This window comes from Marmota marmota, unplaced genomic scaffold, assembly GCF_001458135.2.
Source record: "Marmota marmota marmota unplaced genomic scaffold, marMar, whole genome shotgun sequence".
In the NCBI taxonomy this organism is placed as follows: Eukaryota; Metazoa; Chordata; class Mammalia; order Rodentia; family Sciuridae; genus Marmota; species Marmota marmota.
The window spans coordinates 6,944,609-6,963,140 of record NW_026000119.1 but is presented as its reverse complement, the minus strand read 5'-3'; the positions used below and the strand labels follow the sequence as shown (position 1 = coordinate 6,963,140).

Below are 18,532 nucleotides of genomic sequence, written 5' to 3'. Positions count from 1 at the left end.
AGAGGGTGAGAGGAGAGAGAGGTGAGTGTGGTGGTGAGGGGAGGGGGGATAGCAGAGGATAGGAAAGGTAGCAGAATACAACAGACACTAGTATGGCAATATGTAAATCAATGGATGTGTAATTGATGTGATTCTGCAGTCTGTATATGGGCTAAAAATGGGAGTTCATAACCCACTTGAAGCAAAGTGTGAAAGATGATATATCAAGAACTATGTAATGTTTTGAACAACCAACAATAAAAAAATAAATAAATAAATAAACTAGAAGCCCTGCAGTTTGGCACATACCCCCCTTGCGACATCCTCATGATTTAAACCAATCAATTTTAAATGCGTCAACCCCTTGAACTAACCAATAATTCTTTCTATATTCTTTCCCGCCACTTGATACACTAATCATGTTTTAGAGTTGTTATTTGATTTTCCCCGCGGTGTGTGATGATTTGCTAAGAGATGCTATGATGTATGTGGGGGTCCCTGCCTTCTCCAAAGAATGTATAAAACTGCTGCAAACCCTGAGCTCTTAGCGTCACCTGTTGCTGTGTGTGCGCGCGGAGGACCGAGCTCGCAATAAACACCTCTTTGCTGTTTACATCGATCTTGGTCTCTGGTGGTCTTTTGGGGGTCCTGAATTCGAGTATAACAGTGTCATTTGAGAATTGTCAAAAGAAGCAAGATCTAGACAAGAAAATATGTTTTATTCACTTATTCATTCAACCGATTTTTACTAAACAACTCCTATGTGCTAGACTAGGCTCTGGTGATACAGTGGAGAAAGAAATTTAAAAACCATGGAACTTACAGTTTATTATCGAAAGCAGACATAACCAAAGAAATGTATGATATAGCAAATCAGTTTTAAGTGTTTTGGGGGAAAACAAAGATGGGAACCGAGAATGACGGGTTATTCTCAGCTCAGGTAGATGAGCAGGGGCGAAGGAGTGAGCTTAGGAAGAGCACCCCTGCAGGTGCTGGTGTAAACAGCAGGTGTCAACCTCTGAGGCAGACTGGTGAGGTATATTTGAGAGTTGCCAGAAAATCCTCAAGAAGTGAGAGAAGGGGGCAAGATTAGCGTGAGATCTGGGGAGATGTCACCATTCTCTTTTATGATGCTTTAGGATCCTCCAGGGGCCAGAAAGAACTCCCAGTAGTCTTCTTGTGAACTGTTCAAGGAGTTTCCTTGTCTGGATTTACTTTATATTAGGAAGAACTTTTAAATCTGGGGCAATATGTTAGGATGCTCATTTCCAAAACAAATTTATAAATAACCCATAAAATAATGCATTTTTTTTTGCCATCATGCTGTGTAAACAGCAGTGACTCTAGCTGTTTATGCAAAAAAAGTATTTCTTTCCAGAACATTACAAACAGTAGCTGTCCCTGATCTTGTCCCCTGGGGGAGACTCCTTTCCCTGTAGGAGTGAGGTGGGTAGAGAGAGGATTTTATCACTGCAGTCCCCAAATCCTGTAATGCAATGCTATGGTCTGAATGTTGAAATCCTGACTTCCAGGGTGATGGTATTGGGATATGGGAGGTAAGTAGGTCATGAGGGTGTTATGCTCGAATTCGAGACCCCCCAAAAGACCACCAGAGACCAAGATGCATGTAAGCAGCAAAGAGGTGTTTATTGCGAGCTAGCTCGGTCCTCTGTGCCTGCTTACGTGCGCACACACAGCATGGTGACCACACAGCACGGTGACCGAGAGGCCCCAAGCCCAGGGTTTGTAGCAGTTTTATACACTCTTTGGGGAATGCAGGGACTTCACATACATCATAGCATCTCTTAGCAAATCATCACACACTGTGGGGAAATCATAAAACAACTCTAAAACTTGATTAGCACATTCACTGGCGGAAACAAGTTGGGTAAGGGTGATTGGTCAGTACAAAAGGGGTATTCATTTGAACTGATTGGTTTAAGCCATGAGGGGAGTACGTGCTGAACTACAGGGTTTCCCAACATGTTATCAACCACCATAAACTCCTGGGAGGGTCATCTGGCATCCCAGGTATTTCCCTGTCTCATGCTGATTGGTGGCTGCTAGGGGGTTGCTATGAGTCCATACCTAGCCTGACTGAGTTAGAAACACCTGGCGCAGCAGATCTCTCCTGTTATTTGTAGATAAACAACTCAGCAGGGTGGGTATGGGCCTAGGAGTGCTCTGTAGGTCTTTCGAAGGACAAAGGTCAGCCCCCTTCCTTGGACAGGCTTTGCTCTGAGGTAGAGGCTGGCTTTTTAAGAGCAGAGCCCTCGTGAATGGGATTATAAAGGACACCCAGAAAAGCTGGTTAGTTCCTTCTGCCATGTGAGGACACAGCAAGCAGGCACCATCCATGAATTAGAAACTGGGTCCTGACCGGACACCAAATCTGCTGGTGCCTTGATTTTTGAATTTTCTAGCCTCTAGAACTATGAGGAATACATATCTGTTGTTTACAAGCCATTCCGTCTATGGTATTTTATTTTAGCAGCCTGGATTAAGACAGCCAGCCTCTGTCCTCCAGCCAAGGACCATTTAGGATATGGATGATGCCAGGTTGCCGCTTCTGTGAGCCAAAATCCCTGTGTCTTCCACAGTTAGGTTGTAGGTCTCCTGGACAGAGGTGTCTTCTCCAGAAGATGAAGTTAGATCTATACAGAGCTGAGGATATGACCAGAATAGCCACATTAGTCTCAACTCTCTATGGCCTTTGGCTACAAGGAGAATTTGGTCAAGAATTCTTAGTTAAAGTTAGATATGAAATTTTAATTTTGAAACAAAAGTTTAATCCTTAGATGCTGGTGCTGGATGACTCAAAAGAAGATAACTATAAAACATAAGCTGCTTCAAACAAATAATGAAAATTATTCTGAGAAAGATTTTTATATTGATGAAGTCCTTCTGGGGCACCTGATGTTTTAAGCTCAATCCAGAAAGTTGGGACTGCTGCATTTGCCACACCACCCTGAGTGCTTGGAGAGACAGGGAGGGGAATGAAGTAGAATCACTGAACACCTTGGTACACTAGGCACCACCAGCTTCTAGAACATCTCCTAAGTCTCCCAGGACTTGGTTTGATTTCTGTATCATTGATGTTATTGAAAGAAACCACTTCATCAGGCAGCCAATTATCTAGTGTAGACCTTGGAGAAATTCCACACTTAGGGATGTCATTATCTTGAATCTATTCTCTCAACAGTTGTGTTTAAGCCTCTATCTGGAGGCTAAGGACTGGACTAAAATCTGTTTTATGTGGTGGTGAGTGAAACCAAATATCTGTGCCTTCTGGAACTTTGTTTTAGAGGAGGTAGAGACAGAAATGAACACAGAGAAATGACTGAATGCTGTGTGCCTTAAAGGGGAAATGGCTGCCAAGATGAAGAAGAAAGGAGAGGACCATTTGGATCAAGTGCCCAGGAAGGTGTGTCAGAGAGGATGACCCTTACAGAGAGGAATGGGAGAGAAAGACCTTCCATGTAGAGTGGGAGGCATGAACAAAGGCCCTGAGGTAGGAAAGAGCTCACTGTGTACCTGTTGAAGTTTCAGAGAACTCAAATGTGAAGGATGAAGGAGAGAGAGGCTCCAGATGAGGGCAACTAAAGAGTTTGGACCAACCGCTCATGGCTGTATGGACTGGAGCAAGGAGTTTGGACTTGATTCAGGCCCAGAGAAGGTTGTTAAGTAAGGGAATGACTAATCTGAACTGTGTCTTTAACAGATCTTCAGCTGCTGTGTGGGGACAGTTGGAGGTGAGCAATAGAGAGAATTGAGAGGGACACTACTGCGGATGGCCAGGAGTACAGAGACACCAGGGACAAAGAGGCAGGGGAGGAGTGCAGGCAAGATTACCTTTTGAGATTGTCTCTACAGGACTTGCTGATGGGCTGGACCTGGGGGGAAAGGGAGATGAAGGAAACGAAGGAGAAGCCAGGTCTCTGATGATACCGTTTACAGGAATGAGGATGGTTGAGGAAGCAGAGCAAATTGCAAATGAGCAATGAGACTGGAGTCAGATTGCCTGGATTCAAATCCTGCTGTTCCACAAACTAGTTGTGTGACTTTGGGCAAGTTTCTTCACCCCTCTGTGTCTCTGTGTCCTCCCTGGCAAAATAGGGAAATCAATGGTGCCTACCTCACAAAGTGACTTTGAGGATTAAATGAACAGGTATATGCAAAGTACAGTGAGTACTGTCAGTGTCCCCTGTGGGAAGAAGGAGGTTGGGAGGAAGTAATGATAAGTAAGATTCAAAACTGACACATGGAGCTGACAGTGAATATGTAAAACCAGAGCCCAGATTTGAAGTCTGGGCTGGAGCTATTACAAATGGAGTTGTCAGCATACAGAGGAGAGAGTGGAAGAAATAACCACCAGCAGAATTTAAAAGGGACTTTGTACTTTAGAAAAGCCTGCTTGACAATGCACACTGGCGTGGTAGGAAGAAACACAGGAGGTGAGACCCAGGAGCCTAAAGAAGGCAGGGGCCAGGCAGCTGAATGGAGGGACCCAGGCTTCTGAGGGGTCACAACTTCTTCCTCTCATAATCCATGCTTCATGGGAAATGCATCCCAAACTGCTTGTCTGTCCCTGTCTTCTGCTTTCTGAGCCACATTCCGCTCCAGCCCACACCCTCCTCTGTTATCACATTCCAATGCTCTTGCTCCAGAGACACTCCTGATGAAATCACTATATTTGTAAAAGAAAAGCTGGAGTGTATGAATATTTCTTGCTTGAGTGAGCACAGAACTGATTGCAAACATCTCCTTCAGACCTCTAGTCACAGGGCAAACAAGCCATGAGGTCAGCCTCGCTTCTATCAGGCCTCTCTGATGGCTGCCCCTCCCTCCTGCTGACAGAAGCACATTGGGCACCTGTTGCTGCTCTTTACTGCCCTCTGGGTGGCAGGGGTGGTAGGAGCAGTTTGCCCCTCACACTCCCTTGGTCCAGTGAGTGGTGCTGGTATGTGGGAGAAGGAAATGCCCCTGGTGGAACAGAATCCTTACCAGTCCTTTTCTCTGGTATTTCACCTGCTCTATTAGCTTTCTAGGGTTTCTGTGATGAAGTACCACAGACTGGTGGCTTCAAACAATAGAAAAATATTGTCTCATACTTCTGGAAGCTGGAAGTCCAAAATCAAGGTGTTAGCAGGGCCATCTTCCTTCCAAATCTTGCAGGAAGGGCCTTCTCACCTCTTCCTAGCTTCCAATGGTTTGCTGGTGCAGGGGAGTAAAAATAACCTCCATATATTCATAGCTGGAACTGACCCCTGTTCCAAAACCCAGATTAATAAGAGAAAAGCAAATGAGCTTATTAACATGCATGTTTTGTCTATACATGAAAGACTCCTGGAGAGTGAATAGTTCCCAAAGACGTGCCTTTGATTTTCAGCTTCTATATCATCTTCAAAGCATATGTAGCATTTACAAAGAGTAAATTTTTAGAGAAGTGATAAGATGAAGGAAAAGGAAGGACTGTGAGTTTCTATAAGCAGCAATTTGAGGAGAAGGCAAATAACTGGCTGGTAATAGTTCGGAAAACTTGCTAATATAAATCCTCTGGTACCTCCAGGTTCCAGGCTGACCAGGGTCTCAAGCTGTTCTTTAACTTTTGTTCTCTTTGGTGAGAGCTTTTGTCTGTGTCAATCCATGTCCTGGTTTAGGCAACAGAGGGAGGGCAGAAGGCTGTCCTGTGCTCTTTTCTTCTGAATTGTCCTCAGCTCATAACCCTTCATGTTTTAGGGAAGCATATTCTGGTCTTCCACATGGGCAAACTTTGGGCTCCTTGGAGCTGCAGAAGGCTAGCCTCTACCTTCATTGTCTTATCACATTCTCCCTGCATATTGGTCTGCACAGGGCTGTCTTCTTATAAGGTCATCAGTCATATTGGAATAGGGGCCCACCCTACTGCAAAAAGACCTCATCTCAACAAATTACATCGACAGTAACCTTGTAGCCACATAAGGTCCCATCTGTGGTGCTGTTAGTTAGGACTTCACCATATCTCTTTTAGGAGGAAGCAGTTCAGCTCATACCACCTTCCTCACTTGGCTGTATTTCATTTTGAGGTGTCTTACAGTAAATTTTCTTTGGTTTTGAAGACAACTTCGTGCTTGAAGAATTGAACAAGAACTCTTATATTTTCCAAGTTTTGATTGCTTTATTTTTGTCATCTATTCCACCTTGTATCATAAAATTTCACGACCCAACAGTACCCTGACATTGAGCAGAGAGTGGTCATTTCTCCGTGGCTCTTTGAGAACTCTGGAGTCCTGTAGTTTTATCAGAGACTTTGATTTGAAGCCTTAATTTTTGAATCTGGCCTTTATAGAGTTTTATGAAGTGGGGGTGATATGGTTTTTGCCTCACCTTCAAAACGTACCTTGCAGTTGCTGCTATTCTTGCTCTGGAGCATTTGGTTGTAAATATATTTTATGTCAACAGAGTTGGCACCTTCCATTTTTCTCTTTTATTCATTCTTCTGAATATAAATGTTTAACTTCTTGCAAACCCAGTACACATGGCATGAAGAAATGATACAACAGTGTTTTGTAAGTCAAGGACAGATTGACCTCTTAGCAGCAGACAGTTCCCCAGGGCCAGTTTGAACACATTGATGGCTTTATGCCATCATGTCCTGTGGCTGACCTCCAACAGATAGTTTAAGAAGATCAGGGAAAGTTATATCAGTAAGAAGAAGGTGGTTCATATGAGATGCAGTCTGGTCTAGTAACTAGAAGCAAAAGCTATTGGGACAGACCACTTACTGACTGTGAACTTGGACAAGTTTCTTAAGCATCAGTTTCATCATCTGTGAATAGGATTTATTGTATCTACTTTATGTTTATTGTGGGGATTGTATGAGCTAATACAAAAAATGTGCTTAGCCCAGTTTCTGGCACATAGTGAGTATCAGCAATTGTTCTTACTATAAAGACATCCTACTGGGTGTGGTAGTGAAGACCTGTAATCCCTGCTACTGAAAAGGCTAAGGCAGAAGGATCAGAAGTTTAAGGCCAAGCCTCAGCATTTTAATGAGAGAGACTCTGTCTCAAAATAAAAAATAAAAGGGCTGGGGATATCTCTCAGTGGTAGAGCACCCCTGGATTCAATCCCAAGTGCAAAAACAAAACCAAAAACCCCTCCTATTTTTCTCCCACTTTTCAAAGCCGCTCCTTCCTTTAATTTATTTTTCATCTGTCTTCAGGTCATTTTCCTTTTACGGACATCTGAAGACCAAGTTTGAGAAAAGGAAAGCAACAAAATGTGTTTAAGAGATGTGGATGGATATCTGATCAAACCTAATTTTTTTAAATTGCTTTTTCTAAGTATTCCCATGATGTCCTACACTAGTAATGACACTGTTGGAGTACTAGGGTTACTTTAAAGAATCTCAGCTTCCTATTGAGTAGGAATTTAAAAGGCAAGGCATTAACTTACAAAGAAGCAGGAAATGCAAACAGCTCTGTTTGGCTGTAAAAATGCCAACATTCCTGAAACAATGAGCTCATCATCAAATTCCTCCTCTTCCACACCCATGAAAGAATCCCCCTTGTTTGCTCAGTTAGTTTTGCTTTGGCTCTCTGGGCAGCTAACAATGAAATCAAGCAGTGGTTCTTAAAGGGCATTAGAATCATCTGGAGGGAGTGTAAAAACAGACTCAGTCCTACTCGGTGGCTGATTCAGTAACAGTGAGATAGTTCCTGAGAGTTTGTGCTTCTTATAAATTCCAGGTGGTTCTGATGGGGATGACCAGGAACCCTACTTTGAGAACCACTAAGATGGCCCTCCACTGCCTCCTCCCCTTCCAGGCAAGGTTATGTGGTGTAGAGCACAGGGCATTTTAGTTATAAGGAGGTGGGTTTAAATTCTGGGGCTATCCTTATTAGCAGAATTCTGTTCAGCACATCATCACTTCAAGATGATTTCTTCTATTTTAATAAAATCTATCTCATTAAGGTCACTGTAAAAGTTAAATCAGATGTTGTAAAGCACTTCATTCATTGTCTGGCATGTATTAGAATAAAAATTTCCATTCATTTCTTCTATGGTAACTTTTTTTTGCAAGTCATAAATATTTGCAAGTCATAAACATGGATCATATGGGCAACCAAGTCTACCAAATGAACACTGTAGTACTGTTTATTGAGAGAACTGAAATAGTTTTAAATAATACTTCCCAGTTCCCCTGGCCTGCACTGGGTGGATGCAGCTCAGTGGTCAAGCATTTGCCTATTATAGATGAGGCTCTTGGTTTGATTCCTCACACCAAAAAGTAAATAAGTAATAAAATCCCAATTCTCCTTTTCAAGTTGGGGTATGTGTGTGTAGATTTTTTTTTTCTTTTAACCAGACAAATTTTTTCCCCATTTAATTCTCATTATATAGAAAGTTGCATAATAGATTAGGAATTTCATCCTCCTCTAAATTTGCACATTATAATTTTAACATATTTTGATGCGTAGGTGGTAGAGGGCAGTGAAAAGGTCATGGCTAGAATGCCAACCCTGAGTTTTCAGAATGCATAAACAATTAGGATCTAAACACAATTTTGTCTTCTTGTAAGCAACCATGTAAATATCCATGAGGCACAGAATCAGGGGAGCTTCTTAAACATTTAGTCCTTTTCACCCTATCTCTAAAACTATGATTCACTATATCTAGGGACCAGGTCACATTCATTTTAAAGTATCACACCAGTGTAGAGACTGTATTTCAAAAAACACCAGGAATAGATAGATTAGTCTAGAAGGCATTCAGATTCAGATTCTATTTCTTAACTGGCTGTGTGGACTTGAGCAAATTCTCCAATCTTCTTACATGTTGGTGCCATATGTATGAAATGGCTCACCCTTATGTACCAGCGCCTCATGTATGATAGGCAGATGCTCTACCACTGAGCTACACCCACCCAGTGCAGGCCATGGGAACTGGGAAGTAGAATTCTAGTGAATTATTTAAAACTGTTTCAGTTATCTCAATAAACAGTACTACAGTGTTCACTTGGTAGATTTGGTTGCCCAGATGATCCAGAAATGTTTATATGACTCGTAAAAAATCTTACCATAGAAGAAATGAATAGGGTTTTTAAATTTAATACATGCCAGGCAGTTAACATATAAAGGACCTAGGACCGTGCTGGGCATGACACATGCCAATGCTCAAATGGTGGTTCTTCTAAAATGCCAGACGTGTAAGGGGAACGGATAGGAGAAACACAGACGTTCATAGGTGGATAGAAATGAAATGAAGCCAGTGGATGATGCAAATCTATAAGCTATTCATTAAACCTTGGGGAAAGAATTCTCTGAAGAGAATCCATTAAAGTGACTGATTTCTTACAAGTGCCTTCAGATCTGGCACAATCACAACTGGCTTCTCACTTGTTATAATTATTATTTTTTTAGATTCAAACTCTTTATTTTGGGGTGCCTTAATATTAAACAGTGTTTGACTGTGATGAAGCAAATTATTCAGTCTGTTCTTTTGAATCAATAGACTATCATTTTTTTTACGATGCTAGAACATTAATTTTCCATTCACTTTAATGTGACAAGATAATGTCCTTTCATGAAAATATTAAACACTTCAGAAGAGTGTAAATGAAGCTATATTAATACAAGACATCAGAGCCAATATTAATAACAGGATAGGAAAATGCTCTTTAAAAAGAAAATGTAATTACTATAAAGATAGGTTTTATAAAGATAGGTTTTTATTCTAAGAGTTAGTATATACCATGTTAGAAGTACATGTTCACTTTGATTTTTTTTCTCAATGTCTTTGTGGCTGTCCTTCTTTTGTCTTTTAAGCAGTTTTAGAATATTTTATTCTTTCAGTAGTACGTCTTTCCCGGCTTACTGACATGTTTCTAATTTATGTGCTTAAAATTGTTCGTGTGGTATTTTTTATTTCTATGCTATTCCTGAAGATCTATGATGTCAATGGAGCTTTTAGAAGGGAATTTATCAGCCACAATTGCACATCCATTAAACAAAGCTTAAGAATAGACAATCCTAATAGGGTTTCCATTTATGGATCCTTTAGTGTAGGGTTCCCCAAGGACAATGGTCAACATTAATTAAAACGTCTTGAAGTCTGTAAACCACAATTACTTCTGGGTGAGATGCAGTGAAGAGCTTTGAATTATCACTGAAAACAAAGAGGATGTAAGAAATTTCAGCTTTCTTGTTGTTTTTATGCAAATGCCACTTTAAAGCAAATATTCTTCAGAGTCACCAAGACTGACACAACATTGCTCTAGAGAAGCAATTTTTATATTTGTAATTTGTTACACAAGAGAAAAAGAGAGACCGCCTGTTGCATGTGGTAGAAATGATATTGCCTATATGTCTAGGGAGGGGAGACTTTCTTATGCCACTCCTGAAAATGGCAGGAAGGTGTGCAAGTTTTGGGTCTGTTACATGTGTCCCATATGCATATGAGAGTAATAAGAATAAAATGTTATTTTGAACTAGTGAGACTTTCAAATATTTACCTCCTAGGTTGGATCCCGAGGAACAATAAGAGATTATCCAGGCTTCAGCCCATCGGTGGATGCTGAAGCTATTCATAAGGCCATCAGAGGACTTGGTAAGTGATGCTGAAGATAATCAGGAAAGTTACATTCTCAAAGTTCCCTAGTTCAGTTTGCCCACGTTGGTTTACTCAATTAGAGACATTGTCAAGGATTTTTAAAAGTAAAAAACAATGAGGATGCAGAGTGTGGTGGTGCATGCCTGTAATCCCAAACTCTCTGGAGGCTGAGGCAGGAGGATCACAAGTTCAAAGCCAGTCTCAGCAACAGCAAGGTGCTAAGCAACTCAGTGAGACCCTATCTCTGAATAAAATACAAAATAGGGCTGGGATGTGGCTCAGTGGTCGAGTGCCCCTGAGTTTAATCCCTGGTAACCCCTGCACCAAAAAAAAGAGAGAGAGGAAAAGCATAGAGAACCTAGTTTTATTAACTATAACATCTGCCATGTTTATTTAATATTAAAAACTACTACCACCACTGCTGCTGCCCATAACAATCATCATCATCATCATAAAGCATAGATAAGATCTCTGTCAATTTTTCCTAGATTTCATCCCCACCCCATTGCGTAAAGATAATTACCATCCAAAATTACAGTTTATTTCCATGAAATTTTCAATGCCATATTATGTATGTATGTACATACTATTTTATATGGAGTTAAGCAGTAAAAAATGAAATTATAATATATATTTTTTTGCAATTTGTTTTTATCCCTTTAAAACAATGTTTTTGAGATTTATCCTCATCGATATGTTTAGCTCTAGTTCATTAATTTTAACTGCACAGTAGTCTATTCTGTGTTGCATCATAAAATGGGAATATTGATAAAACATTTAAATTGCCTATAATTCTTTTCTATTACAGTATAAAAATACTGTGCAATGACTATTCCTGCTTATGTTTCATCACAACATTTGCTAGCATTTCTCTAGACTATGACAAGGATTGGAATTTCCAGGTGGAAGGGGATGCTTATTTTCAGATTAACCAGAAATTTTGCCAAACTGCTCTCCTAACTGAATACAGAAATTAGCATCAATTCCAGAACTGTATGAGACTTCCTTTTACTCCATATTCTCACAAATACTGTAGTACTATGCAGTTTCTCTGATTGACTGGATCTAAAATTGTATGTTATTCTATGTGTGTTTGTTTCCTCTCATCTCTATGTAGATATAAGATTACTGATGCACTTAGCTTCCTTTCTTATTTATTTGCATCCTCTATCATGCAATACTTATTCATCTTCTTCAGATATTTTATCCTTTCTTTTCAGCGGGAATGTCTTCTTCATGAATGGCAAGAGATTTTTAAATTATAATTTCTGGATACAAAGCCTATTTCAAATTTAAAAACATGGAAATATCTTCTCATCTATAGCTTTCTGTTAATGTGGGTTATAGTAACTTATATTGCATTAAGCTTTACATTTTTGTAAAATCAAGTCTGTCGATATTTTTCCTCTCAGATTTATGCTTGCTTTATCTTTTGTATAATTAGGTCATAAATATATTCCCCTGAATTTTACCCAAAGCTTTAAAATTGTTTTTATACTGTGATCTTATAATCTATATGGAGCTAATATCTGCAGTTAATGATTAAAAGAATCTAATGTTATTTTATCTCATATGGATGTTTGTTTCAGCACAATTTACTGGAAAGCTTATCCTTTCCACTCTGATTTGTGTTGCCACTCTATTTTATGTTTCCTTGTTTTTTTGTTCTTAAGCAGTAAATCCATTTGTCTATTTACCTCTCCTGGATCCAATACCACCTTGTCACAATTATAATTTTATAATGATGCTTGGTGTTTAGCAGGGCAAGGGGTTTATTTATTTATTTACTTGTCTCTTTGAATGTTAGGATCATCTGTATAATTTTTTTTAGTTGTTGATGGACCTTTATTTTATTTACTTGTTTATATGCAGTGCTGAGAATCGAATCCAGTGCCTCATACATGCGAGGCTAGTGCCCTACCGCTGAGCTACAACTCCAGCCCCTGGGCGGTATAATTTCATGAAATATATGATTAGGACTTTATGTTAGCATAGTTTTATTTTATTTCTGACTAGATTCTTGTTTTTTCCCATTTTTAAATGAGAGCCTTTCTTCACATATCTCTTTGATTTCCCTACTCATCATACCCAGTGTTGCATAGACTGCTCCGTGATGTAGTGTCAAACTAAATGCATTCATGATCTTTAAAATCTGTTACTTGTCTTTCTTAACATTGTTTCTTCATGAGTTTTTGCATGTTGGCCTGAAGGTCCAGATGGAGGTTTTGTTTGTAAGCATCATCTCTGAAATGTTCTGTATCCAGAACCCAGCATCACAATGTCATTTGCGTTAGAAATATGTCAAATGCAGTCTATGGACTGGGATGGAGCTTGATATTGTTACTGGTCTTGAGCATGCACAGACATAAAAAGATGAGAAACTCCCAGACATACAAATTACATGGGGGTAAAATGAGGAAGCTATTTAAGTTATCTAGTTAAATTAGACACATAGCAGAGGCATGTGGAGGAAAGGACAAATTACAGAGATGCAAATACTTGCTACAATATATGAAATAAGGAAAAGAAAGGAACCTAGGATGATTGCCAGGATTTTTTGTCGGATGCTGATATCCACAGTTGTATTATTGATGAGGAACATAGAATAAAAGGAGAGTTAGAGAGGAAATACAAAGACTTCCACCTGGCCCATGCTGAGATTGAGATAATGTGCAGTGGGAAGTATCTAGTTGTATAATGACACAGATGTTGTAAAAGGTCAAGTTGTCCATCAGATTCAAAGAGTGTAGTAGGCTTTAATCCAATTCTCTGTACTTAACAATATAGAAAAATACAATATCAAAGGTACAGAAAGGTAGTATCTTCCTTTGGGAGACCCACCAGATCATCAAATGCACACATCCTTTTGCTCCCTCATTAAGGAAGGTATGTACCACTGTCATGGACATGTGTAGACAAGGTGTGTATTAGTCACCTCAACACAGAGAATTTGAGTCTGCAGTTACAGTTGATCTTTATTGCATTCTTGTCATGCATACCCAAGGCCTTCAAGCCAATTTACCAACTCACAGCTTCTCAACCTAGCTGTAGCTCACGTAATGATCTTAATTCTACACTATCAGGAAGGCCAGCCTTAGCCCTGGCCTCATGTTATCCTTGACTTAACAAACAATTGGTTAAGTATATGGGTATGGCATGAGTGAGAGAGGTGTAAACCAGAGATAGAAATACATGTTTGGGGTCTTGCTGCATCACTTACGAACTATGTACTTTGGCAAGTGAATTAAACTCTCGAAGTGTTAATGTCTTTATCATTAGGACAGCTTAGTCCTACCTACTGTACAGGACCCGTGTGACTGTCATCTGAAATAGGGAATAAAAAGGTGCCTGGTACATGGTAGGTTCTCAGTAAATGTCAGTTCCTGTTGTCTAGGGGAGAAATACCTTGATGTCAAGTATGGGGATGAGAGTGGTAAGACAATTATTGAACCTCATAAGGGTGAAGCTGAAGGTTCTTTGTGCTCTTCCCTCTGTCTCATCTAAGGAAGGGAGAAGACAATAACTGACAATATTTGCTTTCTTCCCCCAAAACTATCCAAATAAAGTTTACCTTCTTTTCCAAAAGCCAGGCAAACAAGCAGAGAAATAAAAATTTGGACCTCATAGGCAGCTGGAAACTAAAATGCCTTACTCTCTGCATTTGTTTCAGCCTATTGATCATTTTCTTTTGCTCAGGACAGATATTGAGCATCTTTGGGTTGATGGTGAGTAAAATACTTTTGTTTCCTTTAGGAACGGATGAGAAGACACTCATCAGTATTCTGACTGAGAGGTCAAAGGCACAGCGGCAGCTGATTGCTAAGGAATATCAAGCAGCATATGGAAAGGTACAATTAGATTCCCACACTGGCAGTGGAGAGGGATGATCACTGCTCCACCACAGTTGCTCCCTCATGACGGTGCCCTCAGATCTTTTGTTCCAGGCCGATTGTAGTAGGCATGCCCTGGGCATCCAGCCAATAACCTGGGATCTATGTCCTGGTTTTGCTTTTAACTGGTTGAACCTAGTGTCCAAGTCCCCAGTTTTGGATTAGGCTTCAATTTCTTCACCTATAGAATAAAGAGGGTCACCTTGGATCAGACATTCTAAGCCAGGAGTGATTTTGTTTCCCATAGGACACTTAATGGGAATGGAAGCTTTTGATTACCACATATGGGATGGGAGGGGTGGTTTTAGTTTTTAGTGGACAGAAGTCAGGGGTGCTGCTAAATATCCTCCAGTGCATAAAACAGCTCCCCATAACAATTGACCAACGAGCTGACAAATCCTGGCTTAGATTCTTTAAATTCTCTTCTTATTCTAAAATATCTATGTAACTGTAGGCTTAATTCCTTCAGAAAATGACAACTTGCCAAATTCTAGAAACCACATAAGGAGAACTGAGACCTTGGTCTTTGCTACACGGTTTATTTTTTCATCACCTGTTGAATATTGCTCTGTGTCAGGAGATACCTTAGACATTGGGGATGCACTGGCACAGACAGCAGATGCTTCCTTTCTTCCCCAAAACTATCCAAATAAAGTTTACCTTCTTTTCCAAAAGCCAGGCAAACAAACAGAGAAATAAAAATTAATAAATGATTAACTAAAGTAAGTTCAGACATTGGTGCTATGAAAAAATAAAGATGGGGTGATATGATGGAGGGCGACTGGTGACAGTAGGATGGTGAGGAAATGTCAGTGAGGGGTTGCCAACTTGCTCTCAACTAAGACTAAGCAATACTAAGATTCTGCCCTGCTGTGGAAAAGCATCTCGGGGAGAAGGTATAGTAAATGCAAAATCCCTGAAGCAGAAACAAACTGGGAAAACTGCAGAAACAAAGAGTTCCAGTATGGCAGGAATGCAGAATTGAATAGAAGAAAGAGATGAGCTGGAAAGAGGCTGAAACTGCTGGGCTTTGGGTTTTCTTTCTTTCTTTCTTGTCTTTTTTTAAAAATTTTTAATTGGTTTTTTAAAAATAAATGACAGCAGAATGCATGACAACTCTTATTACACATATACAGCCCAATTTTCCATATCTCTGTTTATATTCTATATAAAGTATATTCACACCAATTTGTGTCTTCATACATGTACTTTGGATAATGATATCCATCACATTCCACCATCCTTGCTAATCCCTACCCCCTCCCTTCCCCTCCCACCCCTCTGCCTTATTCCCCCCACGCTCCCACTCTTAACCCCACTATGAATCAGCCTCCTTATATCAGAGAAAACATTCGTCATTTGTTTTTTTGGGATTGGCTAACTTCACTTAGCGTTATCTTCTCTAACTCCATCCATTTACCTGAAGATGTCATGATTTTATTCTCTTTTATTGCTGAGTAATATTCCATTGTATATATATATGCCACATTTTTTTAATCCATTCATCTACTGAAGGGCATCTAGGTTGGTTCCACAGTTTAGCTATTGTGAATTGTGCTGCTATAAATATTGATGTGGCTGTGTTTTCTTATTTTGTTGGTTTGTTTGTTTGTTTATGAGAAGGGGCCTTACTGTGTTACCCAGGCTGGTTCAAGTGATCCTGCTACCTTGACCTCCCAATAGCTAAGACTGCAGGTGCCTGTCAACTAAACCTTTTTGTTTTTCTATGTTGTCCAGGCTTGGGCCTTGGGTCTTGGTACAGAGTTTACATTTTATTCTAAGGACAAAAGGGAACAATTGGAAGTTCATAAGCAAAGGAATGTTAGAATCCATTTTTTATTTTTAAAAGGTTGTTTTGTCTTCTGCAGTAATGAACTGTGAAAAGGAAAGTGTGGAAACAGAGAAAGTCAGGGTATGGAGAAAGTCTAGTGATCATCCAAAGCTAGCTCAGGCGTCATCTCCTGAGATAGTCTACAGGCCCCCAGACATTAAAACTCCTTCTCAGAGGTCCCTTTATCAGACACTTAAGGCATTATAATGAAATTTTATCTTTGACGAGCGTAATATCTTAGGGATAAGGGTTTTATTTCACCTTTAAATGCACAGCACAGAGCAAGTGCCTGTAAACATGCATTGAATTGAATAGATTGAAAGCATCTGGGCAAGGCAGTACTTTCATATATAGGGAACATGAATGATCCATTGATCTTTCATTATTTCCAAATATGGAGGGAGATTGGAGGCAAGGGTAACAGCTATTTCTCACAGTGGAATAGAATGCAAGCATGGGAGAAAAGTTTCAGTTCCAAAGTCCTGAGTTGAGGCATATGGTAGCAGAACTTAGCATTTAATGAAGAAAAACCCTGTTGCAATTAAAGCAGAGCAGATGACCTTTGACTCCATTTGTTCCAGCAGGAGCATGGTCCTGCTTTGTGCCTCTGGTGGTGTGGTTGTGTGGTTCTGCATCATCATAATAGTCCGGGAGGCTGCCAGCCTCTGTGTCAGACCTAAAAACAATCAGGAGCAGAAAAAAATTTTTTTTTTCTGTATCACTCCTTTGAATCATGGAAGTAGAAACCATGTTACTTTCCTTTAGGCAAGGGAGATGTACTGTACTTATGTAATGTGTGAAAACAGGGCCAAAGGATGATATCAATAAGTAATGTCCACTCCATGGCCATATAGGACTTCCCTTGCTATCGTTACCAGGAAAGGGCTTCTGCTGTCTCCCAGTTCACACCTTCAACAGAGGCAAATGACCAACCACTGTCCTCCCTTCCCCTTTGCCTTTGGAGCTTGTTGGAGTCACAGAGAAGAAAGGCACCTAGGAATAGAGCACCTACCAGTGAAGCTGGGTGTGAATTTTAAGGCTCTTCCTCCTCCTCTTCTCTTATCCCATCTCAAGTATTGAGAGCCTCAAGGACCCAGAAATACATTTTTTAAGTATTTTAATTGTGCATTTGTGCATATTTGTAGGGGAGAGTATGATAATTCAATACATATATGCAGCACGTAATGATCAATCCCAAGTAGTTACAGGAAATGCATTTTAATATATGATTTCTAACTGTGGCTCACACAAAAGTCCTCTATAAAACAAAACACTTTGGAAGCAATCATAAAATGCAGATTAATATCCATAGAAACACTTCCAGCATTTCTGTTTTGTTCCCTGTGTGTTGGCATGTTTTCATCGGATTTTGATACTTACGTTCATCTTTTACTAGATGACTTTAGAAAAAAAGTGTTTCACAATTCCTTCCTTGTTTTTTTTTTTTCTTTTTTTTTTTTTTTCTTTTTTTAGGAGCTGAAAGATGACTTGAAGGGTGATCTCTCTGGGCACTTCAAGCATCTCATGGTGGCTCTTGTGACTCCACCAGCAGTGTTTGATGCAAAGCAGCTAAAGAAATCCATGAAGGTATGAGCTCCACACAAGCGAATTCTGTGCAGGATTTGACTATGTTATCAAAAATACTGCCAGGTACAGTGGTATACACCTGTATTCCCAGCAGCTTGGGAGTCTGAGGCAGGAAAATTGTGAGTTCAAAGCCATCTTCAACAAAAGTGAGGCGCTAAACAACTCAGTGAGACCCTGTCTCTAAATAAAATACAAAATAGGGCTGGGGATGTGACTCAATGATGGAGTGCCCCTGAGTTCAATCCCTGGTACCTGCCACCCACCCGCCAAATAGTGAGCTGTCTTCATTGCACGATTGAGTCTTGGGTGGACTTCATTGGTGTTCTGGTTGTGCTCCTTAAGTGGTGGGATGACTCTAAAATAGGGGGCAGTTGTGGAACCCAAGTGTTCCTGGGCTGAAAGAATATTATCACATTCTTATTTTATTTGTTTTTGGACATGACCAAATTCTCTGGTTTGTTGGCTTTGAAAGTAAATAACACTATCATCAGCTCTATTGCTTAGGCCAAAATCCTTATACTGTGTTTGGACTCTTATTGTCCCTTACACTTAAGAGGTCCTGAATCTATCAGGAAGTCCATTAACTCTACTCCAAAGTCCACTGAAAATATCTGCATTTCTCTCAAAATCCACTACTGCCATTCTGTTGTAA

At 40.0% G+C, this 18,532-nt stretch overlaps 1 protein-coding gene across 4 annotated transcripts in view; it reads left to right on the top strand.

The window, feature by feature from the left end:
- The window catches only part of Anxa3 (annexin A3), a 92,008-nt gene that overhangs the window by 11,985 nt on the left and 61,491 nt on the right, over window positions 1-18,532 (top strand). For all 4 annotated transcript variants that reach the window (XM_048784786.1, XM_048784788.1, XM_048784787.1 and 1 more), the window contains 3 exons: window positions 10,482-10,569; window positions 14,326-14,420; window positions 17,767-17,880. In XM_048784786.1, the coding sequence (XP_048640743.1) occupies window positions 10,482-10,569; window positions 14,326-14,420; window positions 17,767-17,880 (297 nt within the window). The remainder of the gene's footprint in view (window positions 1-10,481; window positions 10,570-14,325; window positions 14,421-17,766; window positions 17,881-18,532) is intronic.